Genomic DNA, 19,754 nt, shown 5'->3' on the forward strand with positions numbered 1-19,754 from the left:
TATTCGTGGTTGCGTAGATTATCCTCGACATCACGTACCGACGTGCGTAGGTGAAAGCAAAGCATACCCCTGTTGTTGTTACGTTCAGCGCGGTTGGCGTATGGTCTAATAAATTTGGTATGTGTGGGATTGTGGTTAATCATTATCAGTTTCTATTGTATTCATTCAAAAGAGCGATTATTAGCCTGTCGTGTGGTCTTCTATCATTAAGATTTGTATGTTTAATTGTAGAATCTGCTAGGGTCGTGTTGTTGAGTTGCTATTTATATCTATTATCTCTTTACTCAAGTTGTTAACACTGGAAGACGATTTGAAATATCGAAATGAGTTTAAAGATTACAACGAGTGCAATTGACCGTCTTTTTGTATCCGAAAATGTAAAACCGTACAAACGAAAAACTATTTATCACAACGCTTATTTAACATAGAAAAAGATAAAATCACAAAAATATTGAACTCCGAGGAAAATTCAAAACGGAAAGTCCCTAATAAAATGGCAAAATCAAATAATAAAACACATCGAACGAATGGACAACAACTGTCACACTCCTGACTTGGTACAGGCATTTTCAAATGTAGAAAATGGTTGATTTAACCTGGTTTTATATTGCTAAACCTGTCACTTGTATGACAGTCACATCAAATTCCATTATATTTACCATGCGTGAACAATACAGACATTATAGGTTATACATAGTCAAAATATGGTTACAGCAGTCATCACTGTGTCATAATCTCAAAACGAACAAATATTTAACAAAAAAAATACAAAAAGCATCTATCAAATTTAAAAACCACATGCATTGCTTCGCATGTTTGATGTCAAAAATGTAAAAGTCACATAGGAAGAAATATGAAATAATTTTGTCGTTCAAAGTATTTAAAAAAACATATATGTAGAATGGTGGTATACAGGGTTAAAAAATCAAAAGGAGGTTAGCACTTATTTCAGGAACAGGCCGAGATTTAAAATTATCCAGATGTTCTTTAAGAATCCACATATAGTTAATACCACTACGTGAGTAGAATAATTTTGACTTTCAAGGTATTTTCAACTTTATAATAGAACAATAACATAATTAAAGAACCTTAGTGAGCACGCTCAAATACTCCATGTCCCCGCATTGTCATTGGAGAACTTAAATAAGTGTAAGAAAAAACAATGTATAAAAAAAATATTGAATAATAATTTCCTGCCAATATGCACATTTACATAGTATGTCCTTATTATCTACAAAATTTCACGAAATTCTGTTGTGTGGTTGTTGAAATGCACATCTACGTATTATGTCCTTATTATCTAAAACGGTTTCATGAAATTCTGTTGTGTGGTTTCAGAGGAGTTGCAATGACAAACTGTTGCAGTAGTATATTGAAGCTAATAAGTTAAAAGGGGCGTTACTCCTAGAAAAAAAATTGAATCGTAATTTCCTATGGATATGCAAAACTAAATATGTCCTTTTCATCTAAAAAGGTTTCGTGAAATTCTGTGGTGTGGTTTGAGAGGAGTTGTGATGACAAGAAACAGGACTGACGGACGGACGGACGGGTCAAAAACATTATTCCCTCCTCAACTTCGTTGCATGGGGTATAATAACATATAATAGAACAATAACACATAAGCATGATCTTTAAAAGCACAGAGTCACGTCATATGAACCAAAGAAACACAAAAAGTCGTACATACAAACCCCTCAGCAAAAATGAAAGACATTGACGGGATGTATAAGTACAGCGTCAATTGGATATCACAGAAAACAGACCAAACAGTAAAAGTAATATTAATAATAGAACAAAAACAAATGAAAGAACAATATAACACGTTGTAAAGATGATAAACAACGTCAGTACGCTGAATCCATACATCAAGACCATCAAGTATTATTTGTTAAGTTGATACGGAATATTTATCACCAATGTCACTGAACCTTCCGGTTAACTTTTTTTTAGAAAAAGGACGAGACGTTCTTTGACATACGCCTGGTTCGTCAGCTTTCTGCGCAGATACTGGTGACGTTTTACAAAGTCTGAGTAGGAGCTGCAAGCTATTGGATATCAAATAACCTGAGAAATGTATATCCCATATGCACGTGGGAAAAATTGATAATTTCAAAATAAAAATCGTATCGTTTGTCATAGATTCTAGTACTGAGATGACTGTGTAAATCAAATTCGAGGTATAAGTCTAAAAATGAGGCAGAGGAAACCGAGTCTGTAGTTTCTTCAAATTCTAGTTCTGGGGAATATATTAATGGAACCAAATCAGAACAGTTAGGATTGTTAATGGAAAGAACATCATCAATATATCTGAAAGTTAAATTAAATAATCATCTGGCTTCTTTGATAATTTTGTTTTTGACAAAAAGTGAAATCACAAAAATACTGAACTCAGAGACAAGTGTCTGAAGAAAAGTGCGATAAACATTGAAATATCTTTATAGAATATAAAAAAAATGTATCACAAAAGTTCTCCAGTTAACAAGAATCGTCCAAATCCCTAGATTACCTAATTATCTACTGAGTTACTTTGTTATTGTCTTCATTTGTTTTTGTTGTTGTTACATGTCAGAAACTAAAGTTTACATGGCATTACAATTTTAAATTTAATTGAATTGATAATGATCACTAAAAACTCACCTATCACGGTCCATAAAATCAACGTTTTTAAGAAATTTGGGTGACTCGCCACTGTTTTTGCTAGATGTTAAATGTCTGTTATGCTTAGTCCAAATCTCGCCTTCTCCACTTTTAATATGTAATTTCACTGATTTGGGTAACTTGCTTTTCACAAATAGAAAATGTTATTTGCTCTTCACAACTAGAAAAGTGGGTCTTGTTGGATACACTGCGATATCTTCCTCTTAATGATGATCTTAGAAAATTATACAGAAAAAGCATTAACATGGAATCTGTTTACTACTAGAATGACGTACGAGGCCAAAAGTCCACAATCTATGATACGTGTATAAACTAGTATTGTGAGAGTATTTTTTTACTTTTCTATGGATTTCAAGACTATATATATACGTCACAAAATTACGTCACTGTTTGTGGAGTTATGTGCTGTTGTCAATGAAAAATGTTCGTTGATATACTGTGGTTAACATTTTACAAATATACTCTTATATTATTTATTTATACATTTCTCTGTGTTCATTTTTTATTTCGTTTGTTTCTATTGTATTCCTGTCACGTACACGTACGATGCCAACATTCTACAATCAATAGTATCTATCCAATCGTAGATTTAAAATATGAAACGTGTTTAACTACTGGAAGGTCTTTCTCGGCCAACAGTCTACATACAATCGTATAATATCATAAATTCGAAACGTGTTAACTACTAGACGGAAGTATGAGGCCAACAGTTTACAAACACTAGTATTTACCCAACGATAGGTCATAAATATGAAACGTGTTTTCTACTAGACGGAATTATGAGACCAAAAGTTTACAAAACACTAGTAATTACCCGACGATAGATCATAAATATGAAACGTGTTTACTACTAAACGGAAGTATGAGGCCAACAGTTTACAAACACTAGTATTTACCCAACGATAGGTCATAAATATGAAACGTGTTTACTACTAGACGGAATTATGAGACAAAAAGTTTACAAAACACTAGTATTTATCCAACGATAGATCATAAATATGAAACGTGTTTACTACTAAACGGAAGTTTGAGGCCAACGATTTACAAACAATAGTATTTACCCAACGATAGATCATAACTATGAAACGTGATAATAATAATGATTTATTCAATAAGATATCAAGCATATTTATGATTTCAATACACAATATATATGATACATAAAGAGAATACTAACACATATATGGTAAAATATATTGGCATTATTATGAGTGCAGTATCCTTAAGGATGTACACCTCTGAGGAGCCAAAAATTTCTAGAATTAAACTTTTTTTCTAAACCAGTTTTTTGTGTTCATATTACTGTAAAAAAATAATTGGTGAAGAAAAAATCATACGGTGGTGCACTTCTTTTTTTACGGCCCTTTGAAAGTACCCAATTTTCATGATTTTCCCATTTTTCATCAGATTTTACCTATTTTTGGGCTCTAATCATGAAAAAAATCACATTTCCACAATCAAACTTTTTGTCATACTTTCAATAAAGATGAAGGGGACCAATCTGAATAAATTTTAATTTCAAAAACTATAGGTAGGTGTTAATATAAGAAATTTTTATCATATTTTGATGCTTTTTTTGTGTCAAATTTACCATGTTGTCAATTTTGTTAATTTGTGATTTTTCTCCGTTTTAAGTACAAATTGCATATTTTTTCAACTTCTTTGTTATAAATGATTGAAAACATAAATATCTAAGAAATTGGAAAAGAAAAAAGGGATGTGGGATGTACATGTTTCTGGTAAAATGATTTTTTGTATCCCTCACCTATTTTCTCGATATTTTGGCTAAAAAGACTGACTCGATTGGTAATAAAAATTGAAAAATGTATTACTCAAAAACTACTCATTGGAAATACCCATTTTTTTTACAGAGTTGAGTTTGATTATTACATTTTTTAAATTCATTCATATTTTAAACTAGTATCTCATGTTTTAGACATAATTCAAGAACGAGATTTCAACGAGACTGAACGAGACTGAAATGTCAGAAGAATACATCCTTAAGTGTATGAAAAAATTTGCTGATATTTTATCAGGGATAACCCATGAAAGCTATAAAGCTTGTTTCCAACGGCTTACAGTTTCGACATACAAAAAAAAGATAACACACAAATTAATATGACTTAAAAATTCATATAAAAATAATGTATATAAAAATATGATTAATAATATAAAAAGGAGTCTGATGAAGCTTCACTATAACTTTTGGTCAAGTGCCCATTGACGCTAATTTTGAATTCCTTTATTTTCTTTATTTTTTTAGCATTAATTGGCAACATATTCCAATCGTGTATACCATTAAAATAAAATGTGCCTTTTTGTTGACTCTTAACTGGAGGAACCCAGAAGTTCTATTCACTATTTCGTGTGAAATGATGATGTAAATGTTTCACCTTTTTAAAATTTGAATACTAGTACATATAATTAGGTCAATGCATATGATGTACATGGTTTAATCTCAAATGGTTAACACGATTTTCAATATTAACATAACCAATACTATTCAATAAACTATGGTCAACTTTTGATCTAAATCCAGTGTTTGTTTTTTTTTTATTAATTTAACACATTTGTTTTGTAATACTTGTAACTTATCTTTATATTTTTTGCTGACACCAGCATACCATACAGAATAGGCATAGTCAAAATGACATTGAATTAAAGCTGTAACTAAAGTCTTTCTTGATTGTTCTGATAAACATTGTGCCTGTCTGCATAGGAACTTCAATCTTGGATTTATCTCTTGAATAATATTATTTAAAAAAAATTCGCCAGAAAGATAATTATCTATATAAGGCCTAAATATTTCACACAATTTTGCGAGGAAATTGTGTGATTATTACAAGTTACATCAAAGTTACGGTTTTTAGATAATTTACGTTTTGACCCTAACAGAATAGTTTCTGTTTTCGCCAAATGAAGTGATGATTTATTATCAATCAGTCATTTGCTACAAGATTCAAGTTTCTCAGATCTAATCTCTGTGTTCTTATGTGAGTATAGTATGGTACTATCATCTGCCTATAACAAAATTTTGCAGTCTTTACTTATACATATAGACATGTCATTAACATAATATAGGAATAAAAGTGGCCCTAAAATACTCCCTTGTGGTACATGTAATATATCTTAAATCAGATTCAGTATCATTTATACTAACTTTTTGTTGTCTTCTACATAAATATGATTCAAACTATTTAGTACATTGGACACTTTGTTAAACAATATAATATGGTTGTCAGTGTCAAAGGCTTTTTGTAAATCTAACATTATCATCCCAGTATAAAGTCCCTAAGCAGTTTCATTTTTAATATGATCTAACAAATGAATAAGACATGCATCTGTAGAATACTTACTTCCTTATTTAATCCTCTTCGTGCACACTTGCACATGAGGCCACCACTAAAGCCCTCCACTGTTACCTGTCTTGTACCTTTCTGTCTCTTTTTGTCTCCCTCTCTTTCTTTTCCCCTCTGCTGATGTCCAATGAAGAGCTATCCTTGTAATGTCATCTTTGTCTTTTCTTAGATCATGGCCAATCCATTTCCATTGCCTTTCTTTAATTTCTGCTCTGATGTCTCTTTGTAAAGTTAGGTTGTAGAGATCTTTATTACTGATGGTTTTTGGCCAAAAATTCTTGCAAATTTTACGAAGACATGTATTATGGAATGATGACAGTTTGTTGAAGTCAGATTTGATAACCCTCCATGACTCAAAACTGATTTCACATTGCTATTATAGATTTTGATTTTTGTGGACCTGGATATTGATGTTGTTTTCCATACTATTCGTAGTCTGCAGAAAGAAGTTCTGGCTTTGTTGATCCTTGCCATTATATCTTTGCTAGTTCCGATGTCCTGGCTGATATTGGTGCCAAGATAGGTAAAATTTTCAACTTCATCTATGTTATTTCCTTTTAGTGTTATTAATTTATATCGTTATCATTTAGCCTTATTATCTTTGTTTTTGTGTGCTAATCTTTAAACCTACAGATAGAGCAGTCTCAAGTAGTCTTGATTTTTTGTTCTGCATGTTTGTTCGATTTGTTGATAATAGGCATATGTCGACTGCAAAATCTAGGTCTTCTAAGATTGTGTTCATCGACCATCTTATTCCAGTTGTTCTATTCCCAAGTGTTCTTCTCATACACCAGTCGAAGACAGTGAGGAAAAGAAGGGGAGATATGGCGTAACCTTGTCTTACTCCAGATTGTACATTGAACCAGGTGGATTTGGTGCCATTGTGTAGGACACAGCATCTATAGTTGTTATAAAATAATTTGATCATGTTAATTATTTTATCTGGTATTCTGTATGTTCTCATTATTTCCCACATGCTGTATCTATCCAAGCTATCAAAAGCCTTTTCAAAGTCCACAAAATGTATGATGATGTTGTGTTGCCATTCTATGCACTGCTCTATGATTTTTCTGAGTGTGAATATGCGGTCACTATACCCTTTTTTGGCTCTAAAACCACAGTATGTCATCTAACGCATCTATTATTCGCTTTTATTCGCTTGGCAATAACTCGAAGGAAGACTTTTTCAGATACAGACAATAAAGATATACCTGTCCAGTTGTTACAATTCTTCATATCACGTTTTTTTGCGTGTTTAACCAGTAGTCCTTCTTCCCAGTCCATAGGTATAACTTCTTACTCCTATGTTCTACTAAACATAGTATGTAGTATTGCTAAATATAGTATGTAGTATTGATGATGTTGTGTCTACATCTGCCTTTAGGTGTTCTGCACTAATGGTGTCTGCTCCAGCTGATTTATCATTTTTGAGCTTGCATAATGCTTTCCCAATTTCACCAAGTTCAATTTTTTTTTCTGATATGTCTATTTCTATTTTTGCTTCGGTTTTATCCCGATATTGCTCTGCCCATCTTTCAAGTTTTTGTGCCTCCGATGTTAATACCTCTTCATTCTTACTTTAAACTGGTGTGTCATTGTTGTTACTTTTCCCACATAGCTGTTCGGTGATCTTATATTCATTGCTTAGTTTTCCATGTTTGCACGCCTCTTCTGCTTAATTCGTCAATCCTTCAGTATATTGCAGTTTGTATTCTTTTGCTTTTTTTCTTAACTTCTTTATTAAGCTCTGGGTATTCTATTTATAGCTTTACTTTCAACCTTTCTTATCTAGTCTGATTGCACTAACTTTTCGTATATCTTCTCTTTTCTATAACATTCAAGGTTAAATCTGAAATCCACCTTTTCCTTGTCCTGTCTCAAAGTCCTAGTACACTAGCAGCTGTATCTCTAAACAGAGTTTTTACTTTGTTCCAATGTTCATTTAGATCAGGACCAATTTTGTCGTTGTTTTCACTGATATTTAGTGTTTGGTATTGGTTCTTATGCTGATGTTAAATTTTTGTCGTTAAGGCGGTGGGTGTTATATGCTTTTCTGTTACTACCTTTCTCAGTTTATGTTTTATCTTTCCAAGTAGAAGATAATGATGGTCACTTCCACAATCTGCTCCCCTTTTGACACATATATCCATAGAATAAGCAGATCTGAAACCAGATTGTAAATTATAAAGTAGAGCATTTTCAACCAGATATTTTTCAAGTTGTGAATATACTTTCAAAAATTTCCAACATCCAGTCTAATATTTTTCTTGAATATAGGACACACTCTAACTGTTTTCATCTCATCAGGTACTATGCCTGAAGTTAACTATATAAGTAATTGGCTTTGCTAAAATACTTGAACCATCTCTAAAAAAAACTTGATGGTATTATATACAATCCAGTACTTTTACTTGGATTGAGATGTTGTAACTGCTTAAAAACATATTCTTTAGTCACAGGTTTTAATTTAAAATTCAAATCATTACAACAAACAGTGTTATAATTTTATTTTAAATAATTCTGTTTTAATATCAAACACTTTTGGAACTAGTGGTAATTTTGATACTTAATTATCAGCTATAGTTGTAAACAAGTTATTAAAATAGTTAGCCACTGTATTTGAGTCATGACAGTTCTCATTATCTACATTAAGTACAACTTAACTTTTTTCCTTTTGTTTAGTACTGTAACCCATACTTTTAAATTGTTTCCAGATATTTTTTGGATTATTTTTATTTTCTTCTTCTTAGCTTGTTTACCTATCTCTAGGTTTTATTTCTGCATTCAAATATTCATAATAAAAATGTTTACTATTTGTTTTATATATATATATTCAAAAGCAGATCTCTTTTTGAATACGTTCAATAATTTCAGAAGTCATCCATGGCTCTGTATGTGTTTTTTTCTTCTTAATAGCTCTTTTAGAAGCTGCTTCATTTACAATTGAGGTAAGAATATATTTAAATTTTGTCCAAGTTACATTCACTTCTCTACATAAATATATTTCAGACCAATTAGTATCATTTTTTTTTTTTTACAGAAGTCCTTTTTATCATAATTTTTGGTGGATCTTATTTTACAGATCTAACATTGTTGGGTTGATGTTTAGACGTGTGGTCTAGCGGGACGGCTGCAGTGCAGGCGATTTGGTGTCACGATATCACAGTAGCATGGGTTCGAATCCCGGCGAGGGAAGAACCAAAAATTTGCGAAAGCAAATTTACAGATCTAACATTGTTGGGTTGATGTTTAGACGAGTTGTATATACATTATGTACACAGCCATGTATCACCATCATTGATGGCGATCCGATGGATACATCTGTTGTAGGGTTGTCACTGACTCAGACGTACTTATGAATATAATTATTTTCTGTGACTGTATCTTACATTAATTTGTAGGATCCTTTACTATAGATAATTTAGCTGATCTGTAACAATAACATCTTCATGCCTTATATATCATGTACTGTAGTACGCCGCTAGATTAAAACTGACGTGGAAAGGTAACATATAGCCACCGAAAGCTCTTTTTTTGAGAGCCCAGGTGGTCGTGTGGTCTAGCGGGACGGCTGCAGTGCAGGCGATTTGGTGTCACGATATCACAGTAGCATGGGTTCGAATCCCGGCGAGGGAAGAACCAAAAATTTGCGAAAGCAAATTTACAGATCTAACATTGTTGGGTTGATGTTTAGACGAGTTGTATATATATATATATATATATATACAACGATATATCATAAATATAAAACGTGTTTACTACTAGACGAAAGTATGAGGCCGAAAGTCTACACAACACTAGTATTTACCCTAAGATAGATCATAAATATGAAACGTGTTTACTACCGGGAGCTCTTACCCGGCCAACAGTCTACAACCAACAGTATCTTTCCGAGGGTAGATCATAAATATGAAACGTGTTTACTACTAGACGGAAGTATGAGGCCAACAGTTTATAAACACTAGTATTTACTTAACGATATATCATAAATATGAAACGTTTTTACTAATGTAAGGTCGTATCTGGCCAACATGTTATAAACAATAGTATTTATCCAATGATAGATCATAAATATGAAACTTGTTTACTCTTAGACGGAAGTATGAGGCTAACGGTTTACAATCACTAGTATTTACCCAACGATAGATCATAAATATGAAACGTGTTTACTGCTGGCCAGGAGGTCTTACCCGGCCAACAGTCTACAACCGACAGTATCTTCCCGATGGTAGATCATAAATATGAAACATGTTTACTACTAGATGGAAGTATGATGCCAACAGTTTACAAAACAAATAATGGTAGATCATAAATATAAAACGAACGAGCGTTTAATATATGTAAAGCGAGATAACTTAAAATGACAATGTAGATTTGTATCCATAACCATAAGACGCGATGGACTGTTAAAGGAAAATTCACATTTTTAAAACTTTGAAGAATTTGACATACAATATAGACATTAAATTCTGTCTGTTATTGAAGACTTGCGATTTCTATATCAAATAAGATGTGGTATGGTTGCAAATGAGTCAACTATCCACACAGACCAAAGGACGCTTTTGTAAATTAACTGTAATTGTTTTGGTTTATTTATATCGATGTGTTGATTTCTCATTGTCGTAAATAAAGGCAACAGTAGAATACCGCTGTTCGAGAAAAAAAAATAGTTAATTTGTTTTGGACCCCGAGAAGAAAAAAAAAATTGTTTCACCCTCAGCTGCCACTATATGTAATGCTAAAATTGAAAGAAAAAAATTGTTTTCGGTTTGTCGCTAAAAAAATAGATTGTTCAACGACTAAAACAAAGTTGGCACAGAAAAAAAACCATAGCTATATGTAATGCTAAAATTGAAAGAAAAAAATTGTTTTCGGTTTGTCGCTAAAAAAATAGATTGTTCAACGACTAAAACAAAGTTGGCACAGAAAAAAAACCATTTGGTGTCACGATATCACAGTAGCATGGGTTCGAATCCCGGCGAGGGAAGAACCAAAAATTTGCGAAAGCAAATTTACAGATCTAACATTGTTGGGTTGATGTTTAGACGAGTTGTATATATATATATATATATATATACAACGATATATCATAAATATAAAACGTGTTTACTACTAGACGAAAGTATGAGGCCGAAAGTCTACACAACACTAGTATTTACCCTAAGATAGATCATAAATATGAAACGTGTTTACTACCGGGAGCTCTTACCCGGCCAACAGTCTACAACCAACAGTATCTTTCCGAGGGTAGATCATAAATATGAAACGTGTTTACTACTAGACGGAAGTATGAGGCCAACAGTTTATAAACACTAGTATTTACTTAACGATATATCATAAATATGAAACGTTTTTACTAATGTAAGGTCGTATCCGGCCAACATGTAAAAAACATGTAAAAAAACATAGCCCCCCCCCCCCCCCCCCCCCCCCGAAAATCAAATGGTTGCTGCCTAACACACACAGAAACGAACTATAATATAAGAATGGCCGTTTTCCTGACTTGGTACATGCCATTTTAAGAAAAAATTGGTGGGTTGAACCGGGTTGTGTGACATGCCAAACTTCTCGCTTTAATGGCAATGTTAATGTAAAACCTTCGTTTCTTTTCTTTGTGAAATGTGAAATAAAAAAAACCAAAAAAACTTATCACAAAAACTCTGAAACACAATGACCTTTTATGCCACAATATTTGGTTGTCATACTAGTATTCTTTTCTTTTTCTTTTTAACTTTTAATTATTTGTTTTTTGATCTTTCAATTTGTTTTATGCTTGTACCTTTCTAAAAGAACATCTGTTGTCCCTTTGCCCACAATGCTTGGTTAAAAAAAATCTTGAATGATAATTCACAAAAACCAACATGGAGAACTAAAAACTAAGCAACACTAGCATCGCTAAATATCGGTGAACTATCACATAGACCATCTTTATGTTTTTCCTATAATTGTAAGAATCTAAGATTTCTTTAATTCCTTCAGAAATAACACTGACATAATCACAGTGGGTTATCTCGGGATTTGAAAAAAAAGTGTTCGATAATGGTGAATTGTTGTGACCTGTATATCATATTGTGATTAAGATGGTATGAGAGTCTAAAATAAAAATGATATACTTTGTTCATACTTTGCAAAAACGTAGTATTAATTGATACATGTTAACAAATATAACAAAAATGATAGGTCACCGCTCATTTTTTCAAGCTACAGGTTGTGGCAAAATGACACATTTTGTATGAATTATACAGGAAAAACACCATTTTGTGATTAGAAACCAAACAAAATGATAGAATTGTAAAATAGATTAGGTAAAGATAGCTTTCAGACAATTCTTTGAGAATATCAAAAGAAAAGATAGGGTCAATGTACTTTTTTCCCATTTAAAATACAAAATAGAAAAATTCCATGCAGATTCCTTAAAAAATGCACAAATTTAGAGTTATCTCCCTTAAAATGTCAATTCAAAAACATTTAGAAATATAAAATAATTTACACTTATAAAACTATTAATATTAATAAGTAATATTCTTATAAATTAGATTTTATAAATGAAAATTCACATTAAATATCGCCATTCTTGCATTAAATTTTGCTAACTTGATAGAAAATCTGGACGTAAGGATCTCTGTTTTTTACAATACAAGATGGCGAAAGACACCCATACAACCTTAAGTGCGTTGGCTCTATAACAAAGCAGGGTATATTTATATGGCATCTTACCACATTATCTATAGATCGTTAAGCACCCCTTTATCAATGAATTAGGTGTTGAGCTTCCTGCTTCCCTTATGACTTACTATATCCGATCCGGGTTGGGTTTTTTTTTGTGTTACATCTTTGAGAAAATTTTTACATTTTGTCTTTTCTTGATTTTTGCTATTTTAGACGCAACGTGCGTCTGTCGTATATACAAAAGTTAGTCCTGGTATCTATGATGAGTTTATTGTATAAATGGTAAATGCGCTTATATTATATGTTAGGCAGATATGTTAGAAATATGAACAAGCGGATTATGGCTGACTTGAGCATCACATTTTATAGGAACGGTGTAATTGAAAATGTATAATTATAGCCTTATTATTTCAGTGAATGTTGAATGTTGTAAGCTTGGTGGATACATTCGCTACTAGTACCGTTAATTTCCTCATATATATATATATATATATGTAAATATAAATTTGAAATGCTTATTCCATTTTTAATATTCAATTTCTGGCAGATTACAAACTGATAATAAATGTTCCTAGTTAAGCCTGTCACGAGCACAGTTATTGTTTGCGTATACCACGCATTATTGATTCCTTTGATTAAACATTGTTGTGTAGAGTTAAAGTTTATCTACCTTCTAATTTTAAGAACTTTAAAATTATTTCAAATTGTATGACGTATGACTCAAAACCGACAAATAACCAGGAAATTCCCCAAAACAGGTCAGAATAGACGACGAAAGATGGAGACCTCGGAACCTGGGAGTAAAAACAATGGTAGGATTTTTTCGTCTAGCAATTGTCATGTACACATATGAAATGTGACCTAGTTATGATTTTAAATATCTTTAATAATTTAATCCATGAATGTAAAATTTAAATCTTCAATAAGTTTGTTCGAATATGTTAAAGTTTCACACGGTGATCATGTGTTCAAATACTAACTTCGTTCGATAAAAAAAGTTCAAATTTAAAAGCACTGGTCGTTTACAAGGATTGTTCTAATAATATTTAGTATCATACAGCTAAGAGATGAAACAACTGCTTAATACACAAAGGATAATCGTGTACAAGTCTACCTGTCACAGTACGGCATACATTAAAAATGTAAAAGTAAAAACTTTGAGCTCATAACATGAAGAATTATAATATATGAACTGTGTAATGTATATATTATAACATATTTTTTGATAATAAGCGTAATATTTTAATTGATAACTTTAAAGAGGAGGCATGCTGTCAAAAATAGTATTATAATTAATACTATTAATCTAATAATCTATGTTTTTGTTTTTCTTTCAATGCTACATGTTTGTAGTGTTTAATGATTATCGTTCTGTAATTTTAATATGCCTGTCTGTTTGTTTGTCTTTCTTGTGTATTTTAGTAACAATCCTATTGTTTGGATTTCAAACTAATAAAATTCTTATTCTTATTATTCTTATTCTTAACATGAAACGAAAAAAGGTTATGACAGACCTAAGGTAATGACAACTACTTAACACATGTTCTTGGAAAGGGACGGGTACATTAAGAAGCATGTGTTGAAATTAAAGATAGACAGAGGGTATTGTGAGGGGGCTATTTGGTATACGTAAGTCGAATAGAAAAAGGAAACACCATGATTTTAAAGAAAATCGACGTAACCAATCTACAAAACACTACAAAGAATGCCAATACTATATCACGAACCAAACTTAAAATGTAGGTGCTTCGGAATGGCCACACAACATCCATCCATCGTGTTCTCATTTATAATATATACTCGGTGACATGTCGGTGATGTCACAATCTAGTAAAGAAGATGGGATTTCGACTTTGATCACGGAGGGACAGATCCGTTGTCATTTGTCAAGTCAAGGATCAACCATAAAATGAAGGCTTAAAACTCCGACTTATAGTACTAAGTTGCTGTATAGGACGCTAATCACTCCATCTGATGGACAAAACATTCGAATTGTTGTCTCCACCTTTTACATTTTAAACCTTTAAAAGAACATTTAAAATTTTGAATTAACTATAAGAATCATATTTTACTTGAAGGTCCATTCTTTCTTTTCAGAATCAACACCTGATAGCGCGAAGAAAAAGATAATGCAACTGATAGATAGGTATAACCATATAAATAAGAAGATGTGGTATGAGTGCCAATGAGACTACTCTCCATTTAAATTGCAATGTATCGATAATAGGTCAAAGTACGGCCTTCAACACGGAGCCTTCATTTGGCTCACATCGAATCAAGCTATAAAGGGCCCAAAATGACAAATGTTAGACAATTCAAAAGATGGTATAATGTATAAAACCAAAAAAAAACGAGAAACACATATGAACCACACCAACAAACTGCACAACTGCCTCCTCTTGACTTATGCCAGATGCAGTAAATGCAGCGGGTTTTTGCTTTACAATTGTTTTCTAAAATTTCAATACTACCAAATTAGTGTGAAATAATTCAATGAACTTTTTTAAAACAGATACCACACACACACACGGAATGTATGTTGGAGACAAGCGAGAAATGGGAATAAAACTGGACAATCCGGCCATGCTAAAATACTGCATTTAGTTATTTTCGTCAATGTTCGCACAGAGATTAGTATGGGTTTATTTTAACACCGTATATTAACAGAGGGAGAGATTGTAGACATCTTATCACTACCTTGTCTTATTGTGAATCGTTTTCTTTTTAATTGGAAATATTTGTGCTTATTAATAGTATTGAGTAAATGCTTATCAGAGACGAAATTCATATAAAACAACGAGCTAAGCCCACTCGCTAAGCCTAGATGCGGTATAATTGCCAATAAAACAACTATCCGCCACAGTCCAAATGAAGTGCGTGTAGGCAGCAACTATCTACTCCAGTTCAAATCAAATAAATAAATGTATATTTTAAAACACATAAATGCCTAGAATGTATTAGTTGATATACATGTATTTATATTAGTAATGAGTATTTGATAATTTCAGAATGACAAGTTTGTTTTTTTTCCTCCAAAAATCTATACATCATGATAATTTCATTTAATCTATACATTTATGTAGGTTTAAGAAGACTACTCGACTATCACAATCTCAAACAGACCAAGCAAAGAAGCAACAAGTGCCAAGTGTAAACAATGATTTGTTCAATGATATCTATGACTTTAATCATCCAAAAAGAGGTGTTGCCATTTTCATCATCAATTCTTCGTTTCATAATCAACCAAAGCGTCCATTTGCTGGTGAAGATAGTAAAAAGATGAGAGAATTATTTGAATTGCTGGACTTTGATGTAGTATTGTTAGAAAATAGAACAAGCGTTGATCTCTGGAAAAGTTTACAAGGTATGTTTGCTCTTGAATGGGAAAGACTATGTTAAAAAAACCATAGCAGAGCTTACTAATCCATGCTCGCAGACTTCCCTCCTGACGGTTTTTTGAATTTTTTGAAATACTAAGGCTTTTGTACCTCAGGCATAGATTATCTTAGCTGTATTTGGCAAAACTGTTAGAATTTTTGGTAACTTCGTACTTTATTTGGCATTTTTAACTTTTTTGGATTCGAACGTCACTGATGAGTCTTTTGTAGACGAAACGCGCGTCTGGCGTATACTAAATTAAGTCCGGGTATATATGACGAGTTTATTTGACATTGTGTGTGTTCTGTTGATCGTGTTTTAAAATGTCTGATAGACCATGTTTTAATATATTCCATTGTCTATGTTTTGCTATATTTCATTGTCTATCCGCCTGGTTTTGAAATGTGATGTTAAAAATATCATTCAAATGGTAAAATAAAAAGTGTACTGTACTTACATGTGAGAAAGAATATGAAAAGTTTCATGAAAACCCAGTGCTTATTTCGGAAGGTATTATGAATAAATGCCTGTCCATTAATATGAAAATATTAAATTTAGAAGTTGTGGTATCATTGCCAATGAGATAACTTTAACTTATACTTGTTCTTTACTTTTAGACATCAATAGTAAGATAGAAAAGAATTGTGACTGTTTGGCATGTGTGATCAGTTCTCATGGAACAGAAATACCCATTACCTCAAGCAGCAATACCTCAACACAACCAAGACATCATGTACTCTTTACAGCAGACGGAATTATTCCTACTGATAAAATTCTTCAGATGTTTGATGACGATCATTGTCCAAATCTACAAGGAAAACCAAAAATGTTTTTCATTCAGGTATTGAACATACTTGACATGACATATATAATTTATCAGCACTTATTTCATGCCATCTAGACAATCTTGTCAACTCTTCAAAGTTTAAAGTTGTTTTAAAGAACTTTTTTCCAACAAAAAGCTAATCTTTCAAACATTTTTTGCAATTAGCAATAAATCCGAAAAAGATCTGGTTATATCTATCTCTTTTTTTAAGGCTTGTAGAAGTATTATGAATACAGAAAATGATACTGAAAGCGAAATTGATGAAGGGTTTACCTTTGACTTGGTACAAGAACAGGTTGGTGATGATATGATTCCTGTGAAAGTGGTGAAAAAGAAAAGATCCTTCCTTAGAAGACGACAAGAAGAAACATTGGCTGATACAAAAGGCCGACCAGAAGAGGAAGAAATCAATCTGACTAATTGCAAATCAATTGAACCTGTAGATTTCTGTCTTATACCATGCTACGAGGATTATCTAGTTATGTTTTCAAGTTCATCAGGTAATTTGTATTACCAGTGTTGAAATTTTCATTGAAAATAAATTAGCATTATCTGAAAAAGCAAAATTTATAGAGCATTATCCGCAACACATCGAATATGCTTCGTTCGAATATTCAAATTCTGTCAAAATTCATGTTCACCGATTTGACTCCAATTCTCATATTTGATTAATAACATACTGAAACGTATATCCAAATTACAATAAGTCTGAAATAAATCGAAAAAGCATGTACTCAATAATCTATACATTTACAAATATCAGAATTGTGTGTTTATTTTAGCCTAGACGATATCTAATTAACTATCGAGACTTCTACCGACGGTCAAATAACCCGATATAAACATAAACATAAATATAGATTGTGACCTCGTGCAATTTGATTTTTATAGGTTGGTTTGATTTCATTTTATATGTTTAACAAATAGATTAACTAACGTTTTTACCTGAGTGCATAAGAATTATTTTTGTGGATTGAATCAGTCAACGAAATGGTTTACCGTTGTTTCACTTTCAATGTTGACATTCTTTTCCTTTTAATGACTGAACAAGACGTATGCATGCGTAAGCAACCCCTAGCTAATTGGTTAAATTGAAGGTCACATGAAAACGGATTTAATGAGTTCGAATTATTCTCTTGCAAGTGATAAATTCATCAACGATAATTCTTTGTCTATTTTACAAATTTGTGTCATTTTTTTTCCAGAGAAGATTGCATGGTCTGATTCCGGAAAAGGAGGATGGCTTACCTTCTGTTTATATGAAGTGTTTAAACATTTATTGGATACTGAGTATTCAGTTAGCTTACTTCATATTCTAACTGATGTTTGTGGCAAAATGGCCAAAGAAATGGAGACTCGGACACCATCGATACCTTCGTATGACAAATCTAAATCTGCAGCAACTATATATCACATGTTGACAAAAGATATTTTCTTAAAACCAATGGTTCACCAACTCGTTCCATTACCCGGACCTGTCTTAGAATCATCGGTTTGATCTCTTATCTCATTGTTTCGGTTATACTATGCAATATTACTTTTATTCAACATATGAGTAATTATAGGGGGATATAATAATCTTTATTATATTATTTGAATCACACATTGTATCTCCCTCATGCAAAGCTTTGATTCCTTTCACGGATTTGGCTGTACTTTTTGGACCTTTTGGATTATAGCTCTTCATCTTTTATATAAGCTTTGGATTTCAAATATTTTGGCCACGAGCATCACTGAAGAGACATGAATTGTCGAAATGCGCATCTGGTGCAAGAAAATTGGTACCGTTAATTTTATTGTACATCTTTATATTATTTGCATGAGAGCGGATTTTTATCCCATCCTAATAAGGACAGTTATACTGAAAAAGTATATTAAGATAGTGGAAAACCAAAAGTAAAAGATATCAATTTATTTTTACTTATATAAAAGCAACCAAAAGTCACTTTGTATTTCGATTGTGTATGAATAATTTAGTAAAAATCAACAAAAATGGAATCGAAATCATATAAATACTTAATATTGGTGATAGTTAGTAGAAAATATTTGTATTTTTGATGTTCATTCTCAACGTTTGTACCACACAGGGTTATATGTATTTTATTGATATGATTACTATGTATAGTTTTACATGTAACTGTGTATATGTTGTCTCGATTATACAGCATTATTTACTTGTTTATTTTACGGTTATTATGTTTCAGTTTTGTTTTATAAGTATTATGAAACGTTTTTTTGTTATTTCCATTGATGTTGACGGCAGCACTTTTCAGTTTAATTTACATATCTTGTTTTAATCGGGAGTATTGTATTACAGCTGGACATTGTATAGACTCGTGTCTATTGTCATGGCCTTATGTTGCTGTTGTCTATAATTGTTATATGTACTCTCTCTCTGTTTATTTAACTTTCTATTGTGATTTTTTTACTGATGCATGGTGTTCAATTGTATTATCATATATATATATTATTACAGTACAAACAATTTACATGATTGTTGTTTGAATTGCAAGTTTCGCGAGGTAAGACGAGAATAGTATTTATCTTCAGTACCATACAGGGTTATATTCATGTTATTGATATTAGTATTTCGTCTTTATAGTTCTTGTGTTAACCAAGGTATGCAGCATTTCATTGTATAGGAGAAAATGTCTCATTTTTTGTTTATATAATATGAGGTGGTTTTTGTTTTTGCTTTATTTTGTTTTTGTGTAGGGTAAATATTAATAATTGTTAACCACTATGATACATGCATGTCAAATAAAATATTGTTTTGTATAAAGTTGGTCTGTTTCTACTTATGAGCTTGCTCGATAAGATGAACATCAAGAATACGTGACAAAAGTTTAAGAACTATCCACAAA

At 31.9% G+C, this 19,754-nt stretch overlaps 2 protein-coding genes across 2 annotated transcripts in view; both read left to right on the forward strand.

Moving 5' to 3' along the window:
- The window catches only part of LOC134710313 (protein stum homolog), a 338,001-nt gene that overhangs the window by 258,300 nt on the left and 59,947 nt on the right, over window positions 1-19,754 (forward strand). The gene's annotated exons all lie outside the window — the stretch shown is intronic.
- LOC134710308 (caspase-3-like) lies at window positions 13,341-19,636 on the forward strand. The gene is made up of 6 exons (XM_063570614.1): window positions 13,341-13,498; window positions 14,784-14,832; window positions 15,770-16,050; window positions 16,682-16,905; window positions 17,102-17,390; window positions 18,096-19,636. The coding sequence occupies exons 1-6, from the start codon at window positions 13,402-13,404 to the stop codon at window positions 18,386-18,388; spliced, it is 1,233 nt and encodes a 410-aa protein (XP_063426684.1). The 5' UTR covers window positions 13,341-13,401; the 3' UTR covers window positions 18,389-19,636.

This window comes from Mytilus trossulus, chromosome 3 (genome assembly GCF_036588685.1).
Source record: "Mytilus trossulus isolate FHL-02 chromosome 3, PNRI_Mtr1.1.1.hap1, whole genome shotgun sequence".
In the NCBI taxonomy this organism is placed as follows: domain Eukaryota; kingdom Metazoa; phylum Mollusca; class Bivalvia; order Mytilida; family Mytilidae; genus Mytilus; species Mytilus trossulus.

Bases quoted from the DNA above. Each gene is read 5' to 3' on its own strand.
- LOC134710308 (XM_063570614.1), top strand. From the start codon at position 13,402: ATGACTCAAAACCGACAAATAACCAGGAAATTCCCCAAAACAGGTCAG. The intron at 13,499-14,783 runs GTAGGATTTTTT...CTTTCTTTTCAG, and splicing joins ACCTGGGAGTAAAAACAATG to AATCAACACCTGATAGCGCG. The intron at 16,051-16,681 runs GTATGTTTGCTC...CTTTACTTTTAG, and splicing joins TCTCTGGAAAAGTTTACAAG to ACATCAATAGTAAGATAGAA.